Genomic DNA, 22,611 nt, shown 5'->3' on the forward strand with positions numbered 1-22,611 from the left:
CCATCACTACTCACTCTTCAAGCTCCTGCTCCGTGTACTTTCCTAGGATTTCAAAGGTTGGGGGATGATGGCAGGGTTTTTAGACGCTGTGCCTCCCCACAGTCTGCTCCCCACCACAAGCACGTTTGAATTCAAGTCAAAGCACTGGATTAGAAGATATGTGGCTTGAGTTCCAATCTCGGTCAATCTCCAATTATGCACCAAGACAAATCCCTTAAGTCTCCTGCCTTTCAGTCTCATAAATAAAATCCCTGCCCTGCCTACCTCCAGGATGTTTGGTAACTAAGAGTAGCAGAACAACTCTGCAAATTATTCACAGGTAAGAGGTTGTTGTTTTTGTTACTAAGGTTATTAGAAGTAGTGTGAGATAACCGATATAGCTTGGTGTGGTCTTTTGTTTTGTTTTGTTTTGTTTGGCCACGCCTTGCAGCATGTAGGATCTTTGTTCCCCAACTAGGAATCGAACCCGTTCCCCCTACGGTGGAAGCGCAGAGTCCTAACCACTGGGCCGCCAGGGAAGGCCCATAGCTTGTATTTCGAAACTAGTGGAATCTAGATCCACTCCCAATCAGCAGTGTGACTTTGTACTTGTTAACTTCACCTTTCTGAACCTGGCTCCTTCACCTAGCTTGCAAATAAGAAATGCAAAGCACTTGACACATAGTAAGAGCCCAGTGAATCGAGGGATCATTAAAAGGGATAACGCACGGGTACAGTTAGTCTGAAAAGCATAAAAAATATTCCATAAACGTAAGCAGTAAGGCCTCCATGGGCTCTAGGCTCGGAAAGACTCAAGCCAGTTCTCTAGCACCAGTAGCAGCGCCCAGGTACGTAGGAGGTAAGGCGAGGAGGCTGACTGGAGAGAAAAATCCTCCTCTCCTGGGCCTCGAATTCCCACCGTCGGGCTTCCATGGAGCGCCAAGCTGTACTCAAGGTCATTAAGTTTGGTGATAAATGCCAAAGAGACCGGGGAATGGGCAGCCTCAGCCACTCTGACATCCGCATAAGGGATCGAGCATCAACTTCCGGGATCAGTTCTAAGCATCTGGGAGACGTCGCGCACCATCCGCAAACACATCGATCCAGTCGGGGCTAACGAGTGCGCTTCCTACTGCCGCCGCTAGGGAGCACTGGTCGCGCCCCGCAAGGGTTCTGTTTGCGCACGCGTGATTCCTTTCCTCCAGCGTCCCCGCCCCTACACGAGTTACGTTAGGGCGACGTGTTCCCTGCAATTTCTGACGCAGCGAGCGGCGGCCGGGAGCCGAGCGGAAGTCCAGCGCGACTCCCGCTGGAGGAGGGGTGGGGTGAGAAAAGAAATAGTGAGGCCGGAAGTGTGACTAACCCGCCAGCCTCCCAGGGCATGGGAAGCAGGAACGGGAAGGCGGTGGCCTAGTGGGGTGTGGCCTCGGGAGGTGGACGACGCTGCGATTGGCCCTCGGCTGTGGCGGCGGCGACGATTGGCCCCTGAGTGCGGAGCGAGGTGAGCAGGGTGGCGGCCGTTGAAATTCAAAAGTGGCGGGTGTGGCGCCGGGCTGGCAGCGCCGGAGTCCGGGACGTGCGTGTTCTGTGTCGCGAGCGCGCGAGAGAACGCGGGTTCCGGGAGCCCCGGCGCCCTGTCCTCTTCCATTGCGCTTCCCTGCCGTGTGTGGCACGGAGCTGGACATGGAGCCGCAGGTGAGTAGGGGTCGGCGCGGGGACGACAGCTGGTCGCCCCACCCCGCTGTGCTGACGTGCCGGCGGCCTCAGTTCTGCCTGCCTGCAGGGCCAAGGTCGTGCGCCCCCGCGCAGTGGAAGGGGATGAGGGGTGGAGAGTGGAGAAGGCAGGGAGCAGCCCCAGGAGTGGGGGTGGGGGGAGTCTGCCTGCCTTCCCGCAGCTTCAGGGAGTCCCCCACGCCCTTGCTCACTTTCATGTTTCCAGGATTTCCCATTTCGAATTCTCAGGCTTGTCTGAACACGTTCCCACCTGTCCATTCCTACTCACTATTGCAGTGTGTGTTCTGAGATGACCACTAGCTCTAGGGAAGTGGTGTCTGAGGCCAAATCCCTGCTGATGTCCTTTCGTGTCCTCTCTCCTCTTTGCGGCCTCTTCGGGGTGTAGGAAGGGGAGAAGGGGAATGGAGTACTGTGAACTGAAGGACTCCTCATTATCTCTCCTTCCCCAGGTTTTGCAGAGATCTCTGCTCAGTGGGACTGGTTAACTTAATTTCTTCTCTCATCAGTGCCCTGCTGCACCTCACAACCACCTGCAACCTCCCCTCTCCAGTGGAGAGAGGTGTGTTTGTGACAGTGAGAGTGGGTTGACTTCTGGTGCCAGAAAAGGCCTCCTGCCTGAATCCTCTGTTTACTAGTATTTCACATTCAGATTTACCCAAAGTCAGGTTTCAACTTGAAGAGATACTCTTTGTATCCTGCCAGCCAGAGAGCAGAGCAGTGTGATGTGACAGTGAAAAAAAATAGAAGGCTTCTCATATTTATTCATCACATATTTACTGAGCACCTATTATGTGCTTGGGATGCGGCAGTGAGCAAGCAGAGATCCCTGTCATCATGGAGCTGCCATTCCATGGGAGACAGGCAATATGTGATAAGTAAATTATATAATGCTGTTAAGAAGGTGATAAGGGCTATGGAGAAAAGGAAAATTTTGAGCAGATTTAGAGAGGGAGGGGAGGCCAGCTGACAAGATAGACTGTTAAATTGGGTTGTCTTAGTAAGCTCCGTTAAGAAGGTGAGAGTTGAATAAAGACTTGAAAGAGGTGAGGGAAACAGGCAAGTAGTTATTAAGATCATTCCAGGCAGAGGGAATCCGCTAGAGCAAAGCCACTAGAGTTGTGTAGCAAACCCGAAATGGAATGAGCAACGGGGAAGTTTGTGGGAAGGGATGTCAGGTAGCAGAGGGGGCTGTTGAATGCATTGCTCCTCGCAGGGGCCGTTTTGAAGACTTTGATTTTTTTTCTCTGAGTGAGATGGGGAATCACTGGATGGTTTTAAGCAAAGAGAGACAAGATCTGTCCTACAATTTAAGAGGACCACTCTAGGGGCTTCCCTGGTGGCGCAGTCGTTGAGAGTCCACCTGCCGATGCAGGGGACACAGGTTCGTGCCCCGGTCCGGGAAGATCCCACATGCCGCGGCTGGGCCTGTGAGCCATGGCCGCTGAGCCTGCGCGTCCGGAGCCTGTGCTCCGCAATGGGAGAGGCCACACAGTGAGAGGCGCGCGTACCGCAAAAAAAAAAAAAAAGATGACCACTCTAGCAGCTGCATTGAGATTAGACTGTAAGGAAGAAAGGATAGAAACAAGGAGAGCTTTTAGGAATGGGGCAGGTTTTCTCAGCTTTCACATATTGACTTCTTATGGGGGGCGGGGGGGATTGTCCTATAAGTTGTCTGTTGTTTAGCAGCATTCCTGGCTTCTACCCACTAGATGACAGTAGCAACCTCCACCTAATCATGACAAAGTGTCTCCAGACATTGTCAAACGTCCCCTGGGGAGTAAAGTCATCCCTAGTTGAGAACCATCCCTAGTTGAGAACCAGTAGAGTGTGATAATCCAGGTGACAGATGATGGTAACTTGGATCATGGTAGTAGCAGGGGAGGTGGTTACAAGTGGTCCGATTCTGGATCTATTTGGAAGATAGAGTTGGCCACGTTTGCTGATGTTAGACTTTGTGGTACGTAAGAGAATGAGAGGACTTTGGGTGTATTTGCTTGAGCAGCTGAAAGATGGATTTATATCAACTGAAATGGAGGAAGCTGCAAGAGAGCAAGGTTGAAGGAGGGTTAGACGTCAGGAGGTTAAGATTTCAAAGTCTGGGCTGGAGACAATAGTTTGGGAGTTGTCAGCATATGAATGGTGTTTAAAGCCATAGGAGTGGCCTAGAGTGTAGATAGAGAATAGAAAGACCACTGTTAAAGTTTGGGTATATGAAGAGGATCTACCAGCGAGGTAGGAAAACCAGGAGAGGATGGTCTCCCAGGAGCTAAATGAAGCGAGTGTATTAAGGAAGAGAGAGTGATCAGTTGTATTACACGCAGCTGATGGGTCAAGAAACAAAAAGATGAAGAATTGGTTTAGCAACACAAGCAGACTTGTGACCTTGAGGGCAGTTTTGGTGGAATGGTGGGAGTGAAAGCCTGACTGGGACAGGGTTAGGAGAGAAAAACTCTTTTTGGTTGGAAGTAATAATAACATGTATTATATACTGATTGGAATGATCCAGGAGAGAGTGAAAATGATGGTGCAGAGGAGAGAAGGAAGGCTTGCTGGAGCACTATTCCTGTGTGGGTGAGGGTGGGAGCAGATGCTCACGTGCAGGAGATTCCTTAGCAGCAGGGCATCCATCTCTGATCCTGGGAAGTGGGTATAGGAGGGGTTCCATGAAAATCTGTTTTTATAGAAGGTTAAGTGCATATGCTTATTGTGGAAAGTTGGGAGTCATCTTGTCTAGCTTTATAGATGGGAGAAAAATAAATACTGTACTCTTAGGAGTTGTCCTGTATAAACAAACCTTTGAACACATTTTCTGAACCCACACAAATTCCTGGGAGGTAGGCCTTTAGTTGATCCACTATCATAGTGTAGGGAGAACGAAGGCACAGGTAATTAAAAAAATTCAGTGTTTGACCTTGAAATACTTAAAAGAAAAATTTAGTTTTCATACTACATTTGATTAAAGTGAATTAAAATCAGCATTCTTTGTGCACATTTTCTGCAGGTGGCAGGAAAAGAGAACACCACCTCCTTTTTTTTCCCTTTTTATTTGTATAGGAGCCAATGGTTTGGATGCATTGCAGTTTATTTGAGCATTTCCCTGCTGGTGGACATCTAATTTCATTCCTTGAAAAATGTATTGAGGGAATTCCCTGGCAGTCCGATGGTTAGGACTCCGTGCTTTCATTGCCAAGGGTGCAGGTTTGATCCCTGGTCGGGGAACTAAGATCCCACAGACTGTTCGACGCTGCCAAAAATTAAAAAAAAAAACTATTGAGTCCTACCATGTAGCAGACATTGTACTGGGCACTCTGGTTCTATAGTTGTGAACAAAACAGGCATGTTTTTGTGATGCTCACAGTCTAATGTTAGGAAAGACAATAAACCAATAATTTAAAAACCAGGATATCAAATTGTTTCAGAGTTTTCTCTTTAGTGATGTTCTATGAACATCCTTAACCTCACTTTCCCAAAGTTGAACTTAGCATCTCTTAAAAATTAGCCCTTCAGGCACTCTCAGATCTCTCCATGTTATTTCTTACAACTGCCTGTGAATCTACAGTGGTTTTAAAATGAGAAGTTTAATTAAAAAACAAACAAACCCAGATTTTCCTTCTGTGATCTTGGGAACCAGGGCAGGCTTCTTGGAGTCAGCCTGGACTCCATCTCCTTCACTGCCTGACCTCTAGCTACTCCCCCCCACCCCCACGCCAGCTCTGCTTAGCCATCAAACTCTTAGAACATCCCCTCTCAACTGAGTTCCATGAGAATTAAGATCTAATGCCCTAAGGCATCCTTTGTGTCTAATGCATTAACTTCTCTCTGAGGCACCTAGAATGGTAAGAGCTGTTTTTTATATTCTTGGGAGAATTGAGAAAACACATCATTTTCTGTAGAGCTTAATTCTCTTGTACCCCAGTTTGGAAAGGCTGCCCTAGAAAGTAAGCTCTGGGCAGGCAGGGACTTTACATTCATTACTCTCACACCAGAGCCTAGAAGAGCAGTCATTCAACAAATCTAGTGCAACAAATCCTTGTTGAATGGATGAATGAAGGAATGACGCCATCCCTCTGCTGTGATAACCCTCATCTTCTATTTCCGTTCATTCTTTGCATTGCGCACAGTTCACTTTTGCAGTAAAGATCGAGTCATACTATTCTCATGTTTAAAAATCATCAGTGTCCCTCTTGTCTTCAGTAGACCCCGGATTCCTTATCACGGCATACCACGGTCTTTCCCTTCTACCTCTCTTTTCCTCTCCCCACTTTCTATGTACATCCCTGTGTTCACTTGAATAGAATGATTTGTCATTCCTTAACAAGTCCCTCTCCTTGCTTTCTGCTTGGAATGCTCCTCCTTGGCCCAAGCCCATCAAGCCAACTCTTCCTCATCTTCAAGGCTTGGCCTGAAAATACTTTGTAGAATTGTGTCTGACACTCTCCCCATCTAAACTGGATGCCCACCCCCTCCTTTGGGATCCTTTTATGATAGCACTTGGTAAAGATTTAATCATCTCTTTAAATGCTTCGCTTGCCTACTGTCCTGTCACAATCTTGAGGGCAGGGACCACGTCTGTTACTCCAGAATCCAGATCATTTCCTGGCATGTAATAGGCACTTTGTAAATATTGAATGAATGAAGTAAACTGAAGGGCAGAGAGAGATTGGCCTTGGAATTAATAGTTACCTATAGTGAAAATCAGAAGTTGATCTATACATGGTACTTTCCTGATGGTGGGATAGGAGTAGGGTGACCACTTGTCCTGGTTTGCATAGGAATTACCTGGTTTTAGCACTGAAATGCTGTGTCCCAAGAAACCTCTCAGTTCTTGGCAAACCAGAATAGTTGGTCATCCTACGTAGGAGTAACCATAGGGTGGGCATGATCCCCAGGTACTGAACTGGGCTGCTTAGAGGAGAGGATCTTTCTCTCCCACGCCCCTACCTCATACCTGTACTTCGGTGGTCTCCAGACTGGTCATGCCCCTGCTTCCTCGTCTTCCTCATGCAAGTCAGCCTACTTACACCTCATTATTATTTATTTGTTTGTTTGTTTGTTTGTTTATTTATTTTTGGCTGCATTGGGTCTTCTTTGCAGCACATGGGCTTTCTCTAGTTGTAGTGACCGGGGGCTACTCTTTGTTGCTGTGCGCGGGCTTCTCATTGCGGTGGTTTCTCTTGTTGCAGAGCACAGTCTCTAGGTGCGCAGGCTTCAGTAGTTGTGACTCGTGGGCTCTAGAGCACAGGCTCAGTAGTTGTGGCTCATGGACTTAGTTGTTCCGCTGCATGTGGGGTCTTCCTGGACCAGGGCTCGAACCCGTGTCCCCTGCATTGGCAGATGGATTCTTAACCGGTGTGCCACCAGGGAAGTCCCTATTATTATTTATAATAGGCTCTTTTGTATGTTTTTCACATGCCTGATCAGAAACTGTATCTGGCTCTCCATATATGCAGGGCTAAAGCCTAAATTCCTTAGCTTAGCATCAATGCCCTATGAGACAGTGTGATCAAGTGGTTACAAACATGGCCTCCAGAACCAGACTGTCTAGATTCTAACCCTGGCTTTGCTTTTTATTCACTGATGACTTTAGACCAGCTAGTTTACCTCTCAGCCTTCCTTCCCTCATCTGCAAAATGAGGCTAATAATAGCTCCTCCTCAGTGGGCTGGGAGGTTTAAGTCAGTTGATACAGATAAAGCATTTGAAACAGTTCCCAATAAATGTTACCTGCTCCTCCTACCCAGTCTTCAAACTTATTCTCCCAACTCTCTCCCTTGTTTATAATGGCAGCTTTCCCTAAAAGGGTGTAGTGGTTTCCCAGCTGTACCATGTGCAAGCTTAAGGTTTTGCCTTCCGAAAGGAGTGTTCCTTTTCCCTGCTTTTTTAAGTACTGCCCTTAAACTTAGCTGAAATTCAGCATCTGTCCAGCTATTCCCTTAGGGTTTGTGTTACGTCCCACCTCTCTCCATGGTTTTTAGACGGCACATCATCTGTGAGCTGCAGTTTGTGGCACAAGGGGTACTCATATAATGCTTGTTGGTGGTGATGAGAATTAGGCTGGGGGGCCATAAACGGGAGTTCTTGGGACATTTGGGCCACAGGGTATTGTCTGAAGGGTCTCTCTCTTCCCAGCAGAGGTCCCCCTTGTTGGAAGTGAAGGGGAACATAGAGCTGAAGAGAGCCCTGGCCAAGGCCCCTTCCCGGCTCCCCCTCCCGGGAAGCAGGCTGAAGAGGGGTCCCGACCAGATGGAGGAGGACTTGGAGCCTGAGAAGGTGAGCTGGGTTTGGAAATCCATGTACGTGTGTGTGTGTGTGTGTGTGTGTGTGTGTGTGTGTGTGTGTGTGTGTGTGTGTGAGCTGGGTTTGGAAATCCATGTACGTGTGTGTGTGTGTGTGTGTGTGTGTGTGTGTGTGTGTGTGTGTGTGTGTGTGTGTAAAACCATCAGAGGGTAATCATGGACTCCACCCCCCATCCTTGTCTTTCCCCAGAAAAGGAAACGAGGCCTGGGCACCAAAGTGGCCACGTCCCGCCCCAGAGCAACGGCCCTCACCACTGTGCCACAGACACAAGGCCAGACCGCAGGTGGGCTCCAGGGCACAAAGTCCAGTTCTCTTCAACTCACTTCTTTCTTTTTCTTTTTCTTTTCTTTCAATCTTAGCTTATTTTGAATAGGTAATATGTTTTACTTGTTTCAAAATTCCGAAGGCACGAAAGTTGTTATACAGTGAAAAATCTCCCTCCTGCCCATGTTCCCCAGGCACCCAGTCCCCCAACCAGGGGCAACTGTGAGTCCTTCCAGGGATGTTCTGTGGGTTTGCAAGCAAATATGGGCATGTTCCCCAACATGTTTTACACACATGCTAGCGTACTTTACATACACCTGGTTCTGCCCCCTTGCTCTTTTTGCTTGTCTTGGTCCAACTTGTTTCTTGGCTTGTTGGTCCTAGGAAGGATATCTCTAGGAGTTGGTCAGATTTAAGGGAAGAAGGAAGTTATCTTATTTCTTCTAATCCTCTGAAAAAGCAGCTCCTCTGCCTTCGGCCCAGTCAGAGTACATGCCACCCTGAGAATCATGACTCTGCTTTTCTTCTGTCCAATTTCCCGACAGTGCCGAAAGTTCCCAGGAAGACAGGACCCCCATGTTCCACAGCTATCGCCACAGGTAACAGTGCTTAAGACCTGGGGCTGAGAAGGGATTGGGGGTAAAGGGAGAAGGATGGAGGTGGAGGGACCCTGATGCTGTAATTCCTTATGTCACCTCCCCAATTCTCTAGTGCTGAAGAATCAGAAGCCAGGCCCTGCTGTTCCTGCCCAGAAGCCTGGCAGTAGGTGACCAAATATAATCCTTGGGTGAGAGGCTGGGATAGGGAAGAGGAGGTGGTGAGTACCTAGAAAAATCCTTTTGGTCTCTTCCCTGTCTGAAGAAGAAGGAGTTGGAGGGTCAGGTGTGGAGGCGCTAAAGGCTAGGAGGGAGGAGAGAGCGAGACAGAGCCAAGAGTTCCCTGACCTTTGTCTTTTCTGTGCCCATCTTAGCAACAGCTGCTCCTCCTGTGGTGGGAAGGAAGAAACCCAGCAAACGTCCAGCCTGGGACTTAAAGGGTCAGTTATGTGACCTAAACGCAGAGCTGAAATGCTGCCGTGAGAGGACCCAGATGTTGGACCAGGAGAACCAACAGCTGCGGAACCAGCTCAGGGAGGCCCAGCAACAGGCCACGGCCCTGGGGACAGAGCGCAGGACACTGGAAGAGGAGTTGGCCAGGGTGCGGGCCCAGGCTGAGCAGGGCCAACAGGAGCTGGGGAACCTGAGCACTCTGGTCCTAGAGCTGGAAGAGCGGCTGGGCACGCAGGAGGGCTTAGTGCAAGAGCTCCAGAAAGAACAGCTGGAACTGCAGGAGGAGCGGAGGGGGCTGGCTGCCCAGCTGGAGGAGCAGGAGGTAAGGGCCAGCTTCTCGCCAAATGCTGACCCTTCTTTCTAGGTTGCCCGGAAGTCACTTTGGGCTTTGAATCCCTGACCACCTCTCTCTGGCAGTACACCTCCGTCCCCTACCCTGCTCCCCCGTCGCCCCCACCCCCGCCCACTCCTGACTCTGTCTTGCTTTCTGCCCCACTTCACCCTATCCTGACTCTGTTTCCGTATCTTCCTCGGGTCTGTATCGCCTCTACTTCTCTGCCCCCTTTCTTCTTTCTCTGTTTTCCTGATAAAAATTCCCACGCATTCTCTCTCCTTCTCATCCATTTGACTCCTTGGCGAGCACCAACTAGATTGCATTACTTGTAGTCTCTCAAATGACTCGATTCTCAATTCAGGGCATTTTGCATATACACGTCCCTCTTTGTGGAATATTCTTTCTGCACTCCATCCTTCCCTTGGTCCACTCCCATACTTTTTGGGTGTCAGCCTAGATATCATTCCCCTTGTGCCCCTTCTGGATGCTCCCATAGCACTCCCCATTCTAGTACTATGATTCCTATTTCCTTATCTCTTTCTTTACCAGTCTGTGAAGTCCTTGGGGGCAGGGCCCAGCCCACCTCCCACCCCCACATCCCATCATGACTTGTTCTTGTTCTTGTTCTTGGTTGCATCTCACCCTCTGTGTCTGCTCTGTTCTGGACAGAGGAGGCTACAGGCATCAGAAACTGCTCTGTCGGGCAGCCAAGCAGAGGTGGCATCCCTGCGCCAGGAGGCTGCAGCCCAGGCGGACTTACTGGCTAACCGGGAAGAACGTCTCCATGGGCTTGAGATGGAACGCCGGCGGCTACACAACCAGCTGCAGGAACTCAAAGGCAATGTCCGTGTCTTCTGCCGGGTCCGCCCCGTCCTTCCAGGGGAGTCCACCCCACCCCCTGGCTTTCTGCTATTTCCCTCCGGCCCCAGCGGGCCCTCCGACCCTCCAACCCGACTCAGCCTCTCCCGGTCTGACGAGCGGCGTGGGACCCTGAGTGGGGCGCCAGCTGCCCCCACCCGCCATGACTTCTCCTTTGACCGGGTATTCCCACCAGGGAGTGGACAGGACGAAGTGTTTGAAGAGATTTCCATGCTTGTCCAGTCAGCCCTGGATGGCTACCCAGTATGCATCTTTGCCTACGGCCAGACAGGCAGTGGCAAGACCTTCACCATGGAGGGTGGGCCTGGGGGAGACCCCCAGGTGGAGGGGCTGATCCCTCGGGCCCTGCGGCACCTCTTTTCTGTGGCCCAGGAGCTACGTGGCCAGGGCTGGACCTACAGCTTTGTGGCAAGTTACGTAGAGATCTACAACGAGACTGTCCGAGACCTGCTGGCCACTGGGACCCGGAAGGGCCATGGGGGTGAGTGTGAGATTCGCCGGGCAGGGCCGGGGAGCGAGGAGCTTACTGTCACCAACGCCCGATATGTTCCTGTCTCCTGTGAGAGAGAGGTAAGTGCTGAGGGCCACTAGCCTGGACACTGGGGAGGCATGGGCAGGGTGACAAGGATGGAGGTGGATGAGCAGGGGGAGGAGAACGCTGAGGATGAGGAAGGGTGAGTGGTGAGGGGTAGGTTGCATATTCAGTTTTGGCTGGTGGGCTATGAGGTGCATCCGCCTTTGTGGAACCAAGGAGTGGAGAGAAGTGATGGGCCTGCTGAAGCGGGTGCCACTGGGCCCTGCCCGTCAATCTCAGGTCTCACCTCTGCCCACTCTTCTTGCTCAGTTCATGACATCCATGCTGGCCTCCCACCTGTTCCTCAGCCTGCTCGTCACACCCTCAGATCAGGGCCTTTGCACGTGCTGTCTCCTTTGCCTGAACATTCCTGCTCCTCTCCTGGAAGAGCTTGCTCCCTCGCTTAAGATTTTAAGGCATTGAGGCCATCCCTGACCATTCTTTTTTTTTTTTTTCCCTAACTTGGCCGCACTGCACAGCTTGTGAGATCTTAGTTCCCCAACCAGGGATTGAACCCGGACCCCGGCAGTGAAAGCACAGAGTCCTAAGCACTAGACCACCAGGGAATTCCCGCTGGCCATCCTTTCTAAAATTGCAACCCTCACCCTCACACACTACTTTTCTGTTTTATTTTACTCCTTAGTACTCTCAGACGCACTGTGTATTTTACTTATTCTTTTGCTGGCTAGAAAGAAAGCATCAGGAGGGCAGGTGCTGAGTCTTACTCATCGCCTTACCTGACCTAGCTATGTACTGACTTCTACCTGCCTTTGCCTCTTGCTGCTGTCCATCCCCAGGTGGAGGCCCTGCTCCATCTGGCCCGCCAGAACCGGGCTGTGGCCCGCACAGCCCAGAATGAGCGATCGTCACGAAGTCACAGTGTGTTCCAGCTGCAGATCTCTGGGGAGCATGCTGGCCGAGGCCTGCAGTGTGCGGCCCCCCTCAGCCTTGTGGACCTGGCTGGGAGTGAGCGGCTAGACCCCGGCTTGGCCCTCGGTCCTGGAGAGCGGGAACGCCTTCGGGAAACGCAGGCCATTAACAGCAGCCTGTCCACGCTGGGGCTGGTCATCATGGCCTTGAGCAACAAGGTAGTAATGGGGGTGGGGGCAGGCGGACCCCAGGGAGAGGTTGGGGCTGACCATGCTGAACCCAGCCCTGTCCTAACCACCTGTCCCCCCCAACCCTCTAGGAGTCCCACGTGCCTTACCGGAACAGCAAGCTGACCTACCTGCTGCAGAACTCTCTGGGCGGCAGCGCTAAGATGTGAGGGGAAGGGGTGGGCTGGGAACCACAACATTGGGGTCAGGGTTGGGGAGGCAACACCGTGAAGACCTGGTCCAGGCTCTGCCCAGCCACTGATGCTGGGGCTTGGCCCCCTCTCTCTCCACAGGCTCATGTTTGTGAACATTTCTCCCCTAGAAGAGAATGTCTCCGAGTCCCTCAACTCCCTACGTTTTGCCTCCAAGGTGCGGTCACTACCAGTCCCATCCCTGTCAGACCTCCTGGGGATTATAGCCTTCTCCACCCCTACCCTACTGTCCTTCAGGCCAGGGGGCATGGTTCATCCAGAATGGATGTACATTTGCCAGGCATCTGGGGCACTACCTACCTGGATCCTTTTTTTTTTTTTTTAACTATTGACGTTTGGGGGTTTTTAATTAAGTTTTTAAAAATAGGTAGTTGAAAGGTCAAAACTATATCAATAGAAAGCTATATACAACAAGTGAGATTTAACCACTGCCCCTGTCCCCATTCTCTCCACTTGCCCTAGTAATCATTTTCATCATTTATCATTTTACTTATCCTTCCAATGTTTCTTTTTGCAAATACAAGCAACATGCATGGGATTTCCCTCCTTATATAAGACGTCTCTTCTCCCTCTCTCATATATTATGTTGTCCCGTGCTTTTTTTTTTTTTTTTTTTTTGCGGTACGCGGGCCTCTCACTGCTGTGGCCTTTCCTGCTGTGGAGCACAGGCTCTGGACGCGCAGGCCCAGCAGCCATGGCTCACGGGCCCAGCCGCTCCACGGCACGTGGGATCCTCCCGGTCCGGGTCACGAACCTGCGCCCCCTGCAATGGCAGGCGGACTCTCAACCACTGCGCCACCAGGGGAGCCCCGGGGAGCGCCCCCATTATTTTTACATCTGCCTAGGACTCCACTGTGTAGATGCACCAAAGTTTATCCACCAGTTCCCTCTACTGGACACTTGGATTATTTCCACCCTTTTACTATTACATACAAAGCCATGTTGGCTAACCTTGTACATTATCATTTTATATTTGTTTAGTTACATCTAACTATCTAGGGAGAGATTCCTTGAAATGGAATTACTGGATCAAAGACGTACAGGTTTTTCAGACTGTTCCAAATAGTGTGAATTCAGGCTCCAATCCCCACGAAGATCAGCTGTGTCCATGGCCATGAATTCTGTAGGAGACTTAAGCTCCCTCTACTAGAGTTAAATCAGGATGTTTCTTTACTGTCTGCCTCCAGAGGGCAATTTTTCCCTCTGGTTACTTGTTTTCCTGAGGGTATAGTCCTACGATGTGTTCTGGCTTTATTCAGGGTCTCTGATCTTGTGTGCCCTTCTGTACTCTTGCTGCCATGGTAGTAGTCAGCCACCTTAGCACCCTGCCCTGGTCTACTTTAATCAGGATTTCCCTTGCAATCTTGCAAGTTCAGGTAAAGTTCTTTTTTTTTTTTTTTTTAGTTTATTTATTTTTGGCTGCTTTGGGTCTTCATTGCTGCACGTGGGCTTTTTCTGGTTGCGGCGAGCGGGGGCTGCTCAGGTTTCTTATTGCGGCGGCTTCTCGTTGTGGGAGCATGGGCTCTAGGCGCACGGGCTTCAGTAGTTGTGGCTCGCAGGCTCTAGGCACACAGGCTTCAGTAGTTGTGGTGCAGGGGCTTAGTTGCTTTGCGGCAAGTGGGATCTGCCTGGACCAGGCCTCAAACCCGTGTCCCCTGCGTTGGCAGGCAGATTCTTAATCTCTGCGCCACCAGGGAAGTCCCCAAGTAAAGTTCTAGCAACATCATTAACACCCAACAACATGAACTCTTTAATATCCTCTAATACCCAGTAGATGTTGAATTTCCCTATTGTCTCAGAAATGCTTTTTATACATTAGGTTTGCTCTGTTCAGGATCAAAGCAAGGGCCGCCCATTTCATATGGTTGAAATTGTCTCGAGTTTCTTTTTAAATTTTTATTTATTTATTTATGGCTGCATTGGGTCTTCATTGCTGTGTGCAGGCTTTCTCTAGCTGTGGCGAGCCGGGGCTACTCTTCATTCTGGTGTGTGGGCTTCTCACTGTGGTGGCTTCTCTTGTTGCGGAGCATGGGATCTAGGTGTGCGGACTTCAGTAGTTGTGGCACATGGGCTTAGTTGCTCCACAGCACGTGGGATCTTCCCGGGGAGTAGGGCTTGAACCCGTGTGCCCTGCGTTGGTAGGCGGATTCTTAACCACTGCACCACCAAGGAAGTCCGAGTTTCTTTTAATCTATAATAATCTCATCCCCTTTTATAGCATTTATTTGTTGAAGAAGTAGGGTCACTTGTCCTATAGAATATACCACATTCTAGATTTTGGCTGGTTGCTTCCTCTTTCCTTCACAATTTTTGTAGATTTAGAGGCTTGATTTGAATCAGGTTTAAATTTCTTGGGGAAAAAAACTTCGATGGTGTGATACACTTTCTATTGCATCATATCAGGAGGCACCTAGTATCTAGTTGTTCCACTTTTTTTCCCCCTCCCCCTAATTGTTCCACTTTTAATGATATAAAAATTGATCATTGGGGGCTTCCCTGGTGGCACAGTGGTTGAGAGTCCGCCTGCCGATGCAGGGGACGCGGGTTCGTGCCCCGGTCCGGGAGGATCCAACATGCCGCGGAGCGGCTGGGCCCGTGAGCCATGGCCGCTGAGCCTGCGCCTCCGGAGCCTGTGCTCTGCAGCGGGAGAGGCCACAACAGTGAGCGGCCCGTGTAACGCAAAAAAAAAAAAAAAAAAAATTGATCATTGGATTAGGGTATTGTCAGCCTGATCTATCCATTTAAAAACTCCCTATCAGCTTTTTCCCCTAGTGATTTTATCAGTAATGCTATCTAGATCTATTATTAGGGAGTTTTTAAATGGTGATTTTTTTTAAATGGTGATTTTCTAATTTTCTCAGTTCTACATTTATTAATCACAATTCTTCTATAAATAACTCCCCTTTGCCATCTATTTGGTTATTCTGAAATTCAGTCCATATAGGTAAGATGGGATAAATGCTAGATTCTTTATCAATTTTCAGTATTATAAGTTGGTATCCTGGCAACTTTCAAAGGTGAACACTGAGTTTTTATCCAGGAGGTAACATCTTACAGATACTTACTTGTACTTTTGGTATATATCCTTTGCGGTCATTATTCATTCTGATGCTCAAATCGCCCATCTTTGGCCAGTAGAAGCTCCAGCTTGGCTCCTGTGTCCTTTAGATAGGTCCCCAGTAGTCTTTACTCCAGATCCATCTTGTACATTTCCTCCCCTAGGCTTGGAATCATTAATTTTCCAAATAACCTTGGTTCCTAAATTTGTGTCGTTCTTGTTTTATCTAGCTTATTAAGCATTAGTGTTGGGAGGGTTTTGGGGGTGTCTAGTCCGAGGTACTGCTAGAAACAGAAGCTCCTCTCCCTGCTCCTTTGTGGGGCTTTTGTTCCTTCTCAGGCCTTTCCTTCTCTTCCAGACCTAGAATACCTAGTGGGCATGGGAGAACTGAGACCAGCCTGAACTTCCTTTCAGAGCCCTTATTTTAGGATTCTCTGAGGGCAGCCCTAATATTGGGGGTTGGGAGGTGATTTGGAGAAAACTGTTCTTTTGGTTACTCTGAAAACGTTTTTTATTTTGTTTGTCTAAACCCCCTGCCCGCAGGTGAACCAGTGTGTTATTGGTACTGCCCAGGCCAATAGGAAATGAAGACGGATCTAGATTGTGTGTGTGTGTGTGTGTGTGTGTGTGTGTGTGTGTGTGTGTGTGTGTGAGACCGACGGGGAAGGGGGGGCGGTGGGGGGTGCTTTATTGGGGGGGGCACTGTGATACCTGGGCCTATCAAATAAAGAAGAGGGTTTTTGTGTTTTTTTTTTAAATAAAGGTTTTATTAGCTGTTGCCCAATAAGGGAGATATTTTTCATGCCTGTAAAGATGGGAACTGTGGATCTTCCATTCTGCCAAGCATTTGTGTGTGTTTCACGGGGTTAGGGGCTTCAGCTTTTCTCCCTAACAGACCATCCCCGGAGTCGGGTGGCCTCTAGCTCCCATACCCTGCCCCCGTCGTCCGCGTCTAGGAGTTGCCCACTAGGTGGGCACTAGGTGTCCACAGTCACTAGTTCTGTTTCCCCTTTGCCACAGGCCACCCCAGCCCGGGGCAGGAACTCCTCTGGCGAGTGTGGGAAGGTAGGAACCCGAGCCCAGGGGCGCGGCTGGCGCTCCCTCCCACAAACTGCTGGCTCTTTCCTCCCGCTCTTTCCCTGCCTTCCCGTTCGAACCGCTGGGGCTGGCCCCGCCCGCTGCCCATTGGCTGGCTCTCGGCGGCGTCACCGCCTCGGTACTAGCCCTCCCGGTCCGTGGACCCGCCTTAGAAGTGCGGGGCGGGACGCAAGCCCCGACTCCCTCGCGCCAACTGCCGAGGGCCACCGCCCCGTAAAGGAGGGGCTGGGTCCTCCCAGGTGCCGCGCGCGCGGGAGGGGTCACGCGTGCGCAGAAGCACGGCGACGGTGGGCGGGGGGGCAGCTAGGCACAGCGAGGGCGGGGCCGGGGCAAAGGCGGGGGAGGGCGGGGCACTCGAGGGAGGAGGGCGTGGCGGGGGCAGTGAGAGGGTGGGTGGAGGGCGGGGTCGTGAACTGGGGCTGGGGGGTGGGACTTGGAATGACACTGAAGGTTGGGGGGGCAGTTAACGGATGTGGCATGGGGCGAGGGCCCGGCCGCAGGCCGGCGGCCGGGAGGGGGTATTTCCTCCTGCCCCGAGGGCAGGTCTCCCTTTGGAGGATGGGGCTGCGGGGATTCCCTCTCTCGCCGGGTCCGACAGTCCGCACGCCCCATCCGCGGAGAAGGCGCCGCTTGCTCTGCACCCTCCAGGCCTGTTGGAGGTGAGGGAGGTGGGGTGAGGTGGGGCCCGCCCCCCTACCCCCGGCTCCTCCTTCCCCCCAGTCCTCCCCTCCCACCATCCTCCCCCCGAGCCGGTTTGTCCCTCCCCTCCCCTTCCCTTCCCTTTCCTCCCCTCTCCTCCCCTCCCCTCCCCTCCTTCCCCCCGCCGCCTCCTCCTCCTGCCGCTGCCGCTGCTTTGGCTGCTGCGTCATACGCCCCAGAGCCGCCGGGACGGAGGGGCTGGGCCTGGGGACCCCCCGGTCTCTGCCTGCACGCCCCCCGACGCCCAGACGTGCCCTCCCCGCGCGGGGGGTTCGCCTCGGTCTCCCACGTCTGCCTCTGCCCGGCTCCCGGCGGCCCCAGCTGTCACTGGTAAGGAGGCGGCGGGAGGCGCCCGTGGGGGGGCAGGGAGCCGGGGGTCGGCGCGCAGGGCGCGGGCGGGAGAGCCGCGTCGCCCGGGCATCGGGTCGGGTCGGGCCGACTCAAGTCCCCTCTCGGACTCGCCGTCATGGGGAGTAGAGACCGAGACTGGGACACGCCCCCCTCCCGGGGCACTCAGGGAAGTTATCTAACCCGGGGGCGGGAGCCCCGAATTTAAGGGTAACCTGACATAACCTGGCATCAAGATGATTGTTCTGAATGAGACACGCGGGCCCGGGAGGCAACCGTTTCCACTCTGGAAAACGTCTCCAGAAAAAGCTCCTAAAACACATCTCTGGGAAACAGTACCCCAATTATGATCCCTCTAAACAGCAATAGAAGGTGGTAGTAGAAACTGAGTGGTAACCTTTGCCTCTGCAACCATCGTTTCTGCTAAAATCTCAAGGCCAGCATATAACATCCCAGGGGAGCTCTGGAAGCTGGGAAACTAGAGAACTAGGTTGGTAGGGGGGGTAGGGAGAAGAGAGCCAGTGGTGACTGTGTTGGGAGAGTTGGAGTCAAGAAGCTCGGGAGGGGGGCCCAGTGGTTTCCCATCCAGGTGTCTCAGGGAAATGGAGACTGGGGGCACACCTGCTTGAGTTCTTGACAGAAAAATAGGCAAAGAAAATGGGGACCAGTTCCTCAATATTCATAACTTTCTCCTCCCATCCCACTTCTAGCTAGGCCCCCCCAGGATGCAATGGCACAGCCCCCCCGGCTGAGCCGCTCTGGTGCCCCCCCACTTTGGGACCCAGCTTCCCCTGCTCCCACCTCAGGCTCCAGGCCTCGACTTTGGGAGGGTCAAGATGTGCTGGCCAGATGGACAGATGGGCTGCTATACTTGGGGACCATCAAAAAGGTAAGACCTTTGATCTCTGACTTGTCACCTTTTCTCATTTCCCTTATCTAGTTCTGACTTCCATTTGATCTTCTGTGCCCACCCATTCCAGGTGGACAGTGCTCGGGAGGTGTGTCTGGTCCAGTTTGAGGATGATTCCCAGTTTCTGGTTCTATGGAAAGACATCAGCCCTGGTGAGAGGCCTGAGGGTGTGCATCCCGTGGAAAACAGAAACCTGGTGTGGGGGGCAGAAGGGGCTTAAGGACAGGCCTTCTGACACTGTATTCTTCACAGCTGCCCTCCCTGGGGAGGAACTCCTCTGCTGTGTATGTCGCTCTGAGACTGTGGTCCCTGGGAACCGGCTGGTCAGCTGTGAGAAGTGTCGCCACGGTGAGAGAGCGGGACACCTGAATGGTCCAGCTTGCCCTGGGCCTTCCAGGCTGCCTCTCACCCTTCCCTCTAGCACTGGTCTTTATACCACCTGTCCTGGCCTGAGTCCCCAAGTCACTGCTCTGGCCCATCTCCTCAACCCTGTAACCTCACTCCCTTCCAGCACAGGGAGCGGCAAACATGGGATGGGACATGTGAGCTCTGCAGGCAGAAAGTAGTTCAAATACACCCTTTTCTACCCATGTGACCTTGGGCAAGTCCCTAAACTTTTAAGAGCCACAGCTGCCTCACCTGCTATTAAAATAAAGGTAACACGCCCACCCCAGCAGGACCATGGTCAAGAATGAAGTGAGATGGGTAAGACTCCTCCTGTTCCAACACCTAGTGCAGACAGGTATGCAACGCAATGAGTGGTCTATCAATATTATCGTTATTCAGCTTATCATCAGGACTGCCACGTTCCAAGGGCCCCAGCCCCCGGAGAGGGAGAGGGCACATCCTGGGTCTGCCGCCAGTGTGTCTTTGCCATCGCTACCAAGGTAAAGGCACCTTCCTGTGGGAGCCTCCCACCCCCAGCCTCTCCCGAGTCCTTTCTTCCCCCACCCCTGAGGCCACTTGCCTGTTCCACCTGCAGAGGGGAGGTGCGCTGAAGAAGGGCCCCTATGCCCGGGCCATGCTGGGCATGAAGCTGTCCCTGCCGTACGGACTAAAGGGGTTGGACTGGGACGCCGGGCATCTGAGCAACCGGCAGCAGAGCTACTGTTACTGTGGTGGCCCTGGGGAGTGAGTAGTGAGGGGCGGGGGTTAGGGAATAAGTTGTGGGGGGCGGTGGTGGATGCAAGGAACGAGGGAGAAAGAACAGGGTGGCTGGCTGGAGTGTTGAAGGTGTGGGAGAAGGTGGTGAGCTGGGTTTGGGGCAGTTAAGGAGGGGTATTTGGGGGTCACTGGTCCTGTGTTTCCCCTCAGGTGGAACCTGAAGATGCTGCAGTGCAGGAGCTGCCTACAGTGGTTCCATGAGGCCTGCACCCAGTGTCTGAGCAAGCCCCTCCTCTACGGGGACAGGTGAGCCTGGCTGGGCTCTCCAAGAGCTCTGCTCCATCACCTCCATCCCCCACCCTCCCATCCCAGACCTGGTCTCTTCCCAACCTCTGCAGCTTTGCTTACCTGTTGGCCCGGTCCTTGCTTGGGAGTCCCCCCCCCCCGCCACAGCATGGTGTAGTTTTCCTGTAAAAAGTATTTTTCTCCCTCTTGCCCATGTCCAGGTTCTATGAGTTTGAATGCTGTGTGTGTCGGGGGGGCCCTGAGAAGGTCCGGAGGCTACAGCTTCGCTGGTGAGCTGGATGGGGCACGACCTCAGTGTAACTCCTCCCTCAACACCCCCAGTTTTTCACCTTACAGGCCCCAGCCCCCCGCCTTGTGACACCCCCTGGGTTTTGTAACCCTTCTACCACCTTGACAAGTTAATGTTTCTCCAGGGTGGACGTGGCTCATCTTGTCCTCTACCACCTCAGCGTTTGCTGTAAGAAAAAATACTTTGATTTTGACCGTGAGATCCTCCCCTTCACCTCTGAGAATTGGGACAGTTTGCTCCTTGGGGAGGTAAGGGGTAGTACAGCTCTGGGGGTCAGGGTGGACCAAGGAGATGTGGAGAAAAGGGGGAGGGAGGGAATCACTGCTCCCCTGACCCCATTTTCCTTCCCCTCCCCCAGCTCTCAGACACCCCCAAGGGAGAACGTTCTTCCAGGCTCCTCTCTGCTCTTAATAGCCACAAGGACCGGTGAGTTGGAGGGAGGCTCAGAAAGGGATGGAGATATGGTATGGCAGCCTGGGAGGGGAGGGGCTGCAGCCCACCTGGAAGATCACCTCTCTAAAGGACTGAGTAATGGCATAGGAGGGTCCCTTTTCTGCGGCACTGACCTTATATTATTTCTCCCCTTACCCCAGTTTCATTTCAGGGAGGGAGATTAAGAAGAGAAAATGCTTGTTTGGTCTCCATGCTCGGATCCCTCCCCCTGTGGAGGCCCCTACTGGAGATGGAGCCCCCACCAGGTCACTGGTCCAGGGGGGATGGGGAAGTTCTCAGGGTGTATGTATGGAGTCGGGGAGGTCTTGGGGTGTCCGGGAGGGGGCTGGGGGGATAAGGAGGCCTCTTACAGCTTCCCTTCAGGGCAGGGCCCTGGGGGAGGGGTCTCACGTCCCCTGGGGAAGCGCCGGAGGCCGGAGCCAGAGCCCCTGAGGAGGAGGCAGAAGGGGAAAATGGAGGAGCTGGGGCCACCCTCAGCAGTGCGCAACCAGCCCGAGCCCCAGGAGCAGAGGGAGCGGGCTCGTCTGCAGAGGGCACTGCAGGTACAAGGGCAGGGGCACCCTGTGGGGCAAATGGTGGTGTGGGAAGAAATCAAGGATTATCTCTCAGTCCTTTGCTCCTTCTAGGCCTCAGTGTCTCCACCACCCTCCAGCCCTAACCAGAGTTACCAGGGCAGCAGCGGCTACAACTTCCGGCCCACAGATGCCCGCTGCCTGCCCAGGTCAGTGCACCTCCTGCCTCCAGCCAGGTGTACTCCCTTGGAACCTCTCTTCCAGTTGTCTACATCTTCTGGACTTTCTCACCCAGAATTCTTTCCCCTCTCTCCCTTGGCTGCCCACTTCTTTTCCTAGAGACACTTAGAGCCAATGTCTGCTTCCCAGTATTCTGGGGACAGGGGTTCCTTGAGGGTAGTGTTTGAGCTCTGCCCTTCTCAGGGGAGAGGGTCCTGTTCCCCTGCTTCGGGTCCTGACTTTCCCCCTCCCCCAACCCCAGCAGTCCCATCCGGATGTTCGCTTCCTTCCACCCCTCTGCCAGCACCGCAGGGACCTCTGGGGATGGTGAACCCCCAGACAGGTGAGATTCTACTCCTTTACCTGTGATACCTCTGTCCTCTTCACCTCTGTGCTCTTAAGTTCCTTGGTCTCTAACCGTTTTTTTTTGTTTCTCTAATCCACACATGGCGTCCATTTCTGGTCAGTCCTTAATCTCCATCTGGACTGACAATTGCCCTTCTCTCCCTAGGTCACCCCTGGAACTTCACATTGGTTTCCCCACAGACCTCCCTAAAAGTGCCCCCCACTCGATGACTGCCTCATCTTCCTCAGTCCCAGCCCCCTCCCCAGGTCTTCCTAGACGCTCAGCACCCCCTTCTCCCCTGTGCCGTAGTTTGTCTCCTGGAACTGGGGGAGGAGTCCGAGGTGGGGTCGGCTACCTGTCCCGAGGGGACCCCGTCCGGGTCCTTGCTCGGAGAGTACGGCCTGATGGCTCTGTGCAGTACCTGGTTGAGTGGGGAGGAGGGGGCATCTTCTGAACAGCCTGCCTCTGCCCACTTACTTCCCCATTCACATACACCGGCACTTTCATACCCTGACCTCTGACCTCACCTACAGCTGGGATGTACCTGCGGCGGTAGGGGGTACTTCGCCCTACTGCCCAGGCTGGAATCCAGGTGGGGGGTTGGGGAAGAGGCTCTCTCTTCTCTACTCCCTTCATGATTCCTGACCCTTCCCCCATTCCTCTTCCCATTTCCTTTGATGTTATTTTGTTACAGCTTTTTAAATATTTTTAAAAATTATTTAACCCCTGGGGACGGAGACTGAGGAGGGGAGGATGATAAAGGATCCTGGGCTCTGTATCGTTGAAATAAAGATAAATAAACTTAGCAGCTCTGAGTCATTCTGAAAGATGAGAACAAAGGGACTAGAAGC

At 52.4% G+C, this 22,611-nt stretch overlaps 2 protein-coding genes across 10 annotated transcripts; both read left to right on the forward strand.

Annotated features, from left to right (window-relative positions):
- The first annotated feature begins 1,496 nt into the window (after positions 1 to 1,496).
- On the forward strand, positions 1,497 to 16,260 carry KIFC1 (kinesin family member C1). Of its 2 annotated transcripts, none has more exons than XM_033424251.2 (11): positions 1,497 to 1,674; positions 7,842 to 7,982; positions 8,199 to 8,292; positions 8,819 to 8,872; positions 8,985 to 9,035; positions 9,244 to 9,644; positions 10,326 to 11,105; positions 11,907 to 12,197; positions 12,299 to 12,372; positions 12,500 to 12,575; positions 16,020 to 16,260. In XM_033424251.2, exons 1-11 carry the CDS (start codon positions 1,663 to 1,665, stop codon positions 16,062 to 16,064), a joined length of 2,019 nt encoding a protein of 672 aa, XP_033280142.1. In that variant the 5' UTR covers positions 1,497 to 1,662; the 3' UTR covers positions 16,065 to 16,260. The 2 variants fall into 2 exon arrangements, with proteins under 2 accessions (XP_033280142.1, XP_004267780.1); XM_004267732.3 differs by having other exon boundaries at positions 7,845 to 7,982.
- A 765-nt stretch (positions 16,261 to 17,025) lies between these two features.
- On the forward strand, positions 17,026 to 22,565 carry PHF1 (PHD finger protein 1). 8 transcript variants are annotated; one of them, XM_012532221.3, is made up of 15 exons: positions 17,469 to 17,603; positions 18,332 to 18,510; positions 18,602 to 18,683; positions 18,784 to 18,879; positions 19,318 to 19,418; positions 19,514 to 19,662; positions 19,846 to 19,941; positions 20,142 to 20,210; positions 20,355 to 20,478; positions 20,589 to 20,656; positions 20,824 to 20,928; positions 21,036 to 21,225; positions 21,310 to 21,404; positions 21,677 to 21,757; positions 21,926 to 22,565. In XM_012532221.3, the coding sequence occupies exons 2-15, from the start codon at positions 18,352 to 18,354 to the stop codon at positions 22,212 to 22,214; spliced, it is 1,704 nt and encodes a 567-aa protein (XP_012387675.1). In that variant the 5' UTR covers positions 17,469 to 17,603; positions 18,332 to 18,351; the 3' UTR covers positions 22,215 to 22,565. The 8 variants fall into 8 exon arrangements, 6 of the variants coding, with proteins under 6 accessions (XP_033280144.1, XP_049572370.1, XP_012387675.1 ...); XM_033424253.2 differs by lacking the exons at positions 17,469 to 17,603; positions 19,514 to 19,662 and adding an exon at positions 17,026 to 17,233 and having other exon boundaries at positions 18,428 to 18,510; XM_049716413.1 differs by lacking the exon at positions 19,514 to 19,662 and having other exon boundaries at positions 17,463 to 17,603.
- Positions 22,566 to 22,611: the final 46 nt, after the last annotated feature.

The sequence above is a fragment of the Orcinus orca genome, chromosome 10 (genome assembly GCF_937001465.1).
Source record: "Orcinus orca chromosome 10, mOrcOrc1.1, whole genome shotgun sequence".
Lineage (NCBI taxonomy): Eukaryota > Metazoa > Chordata > Mammalia > Artiodactyla > Delphinidae > Orcinus > Orcinus orca.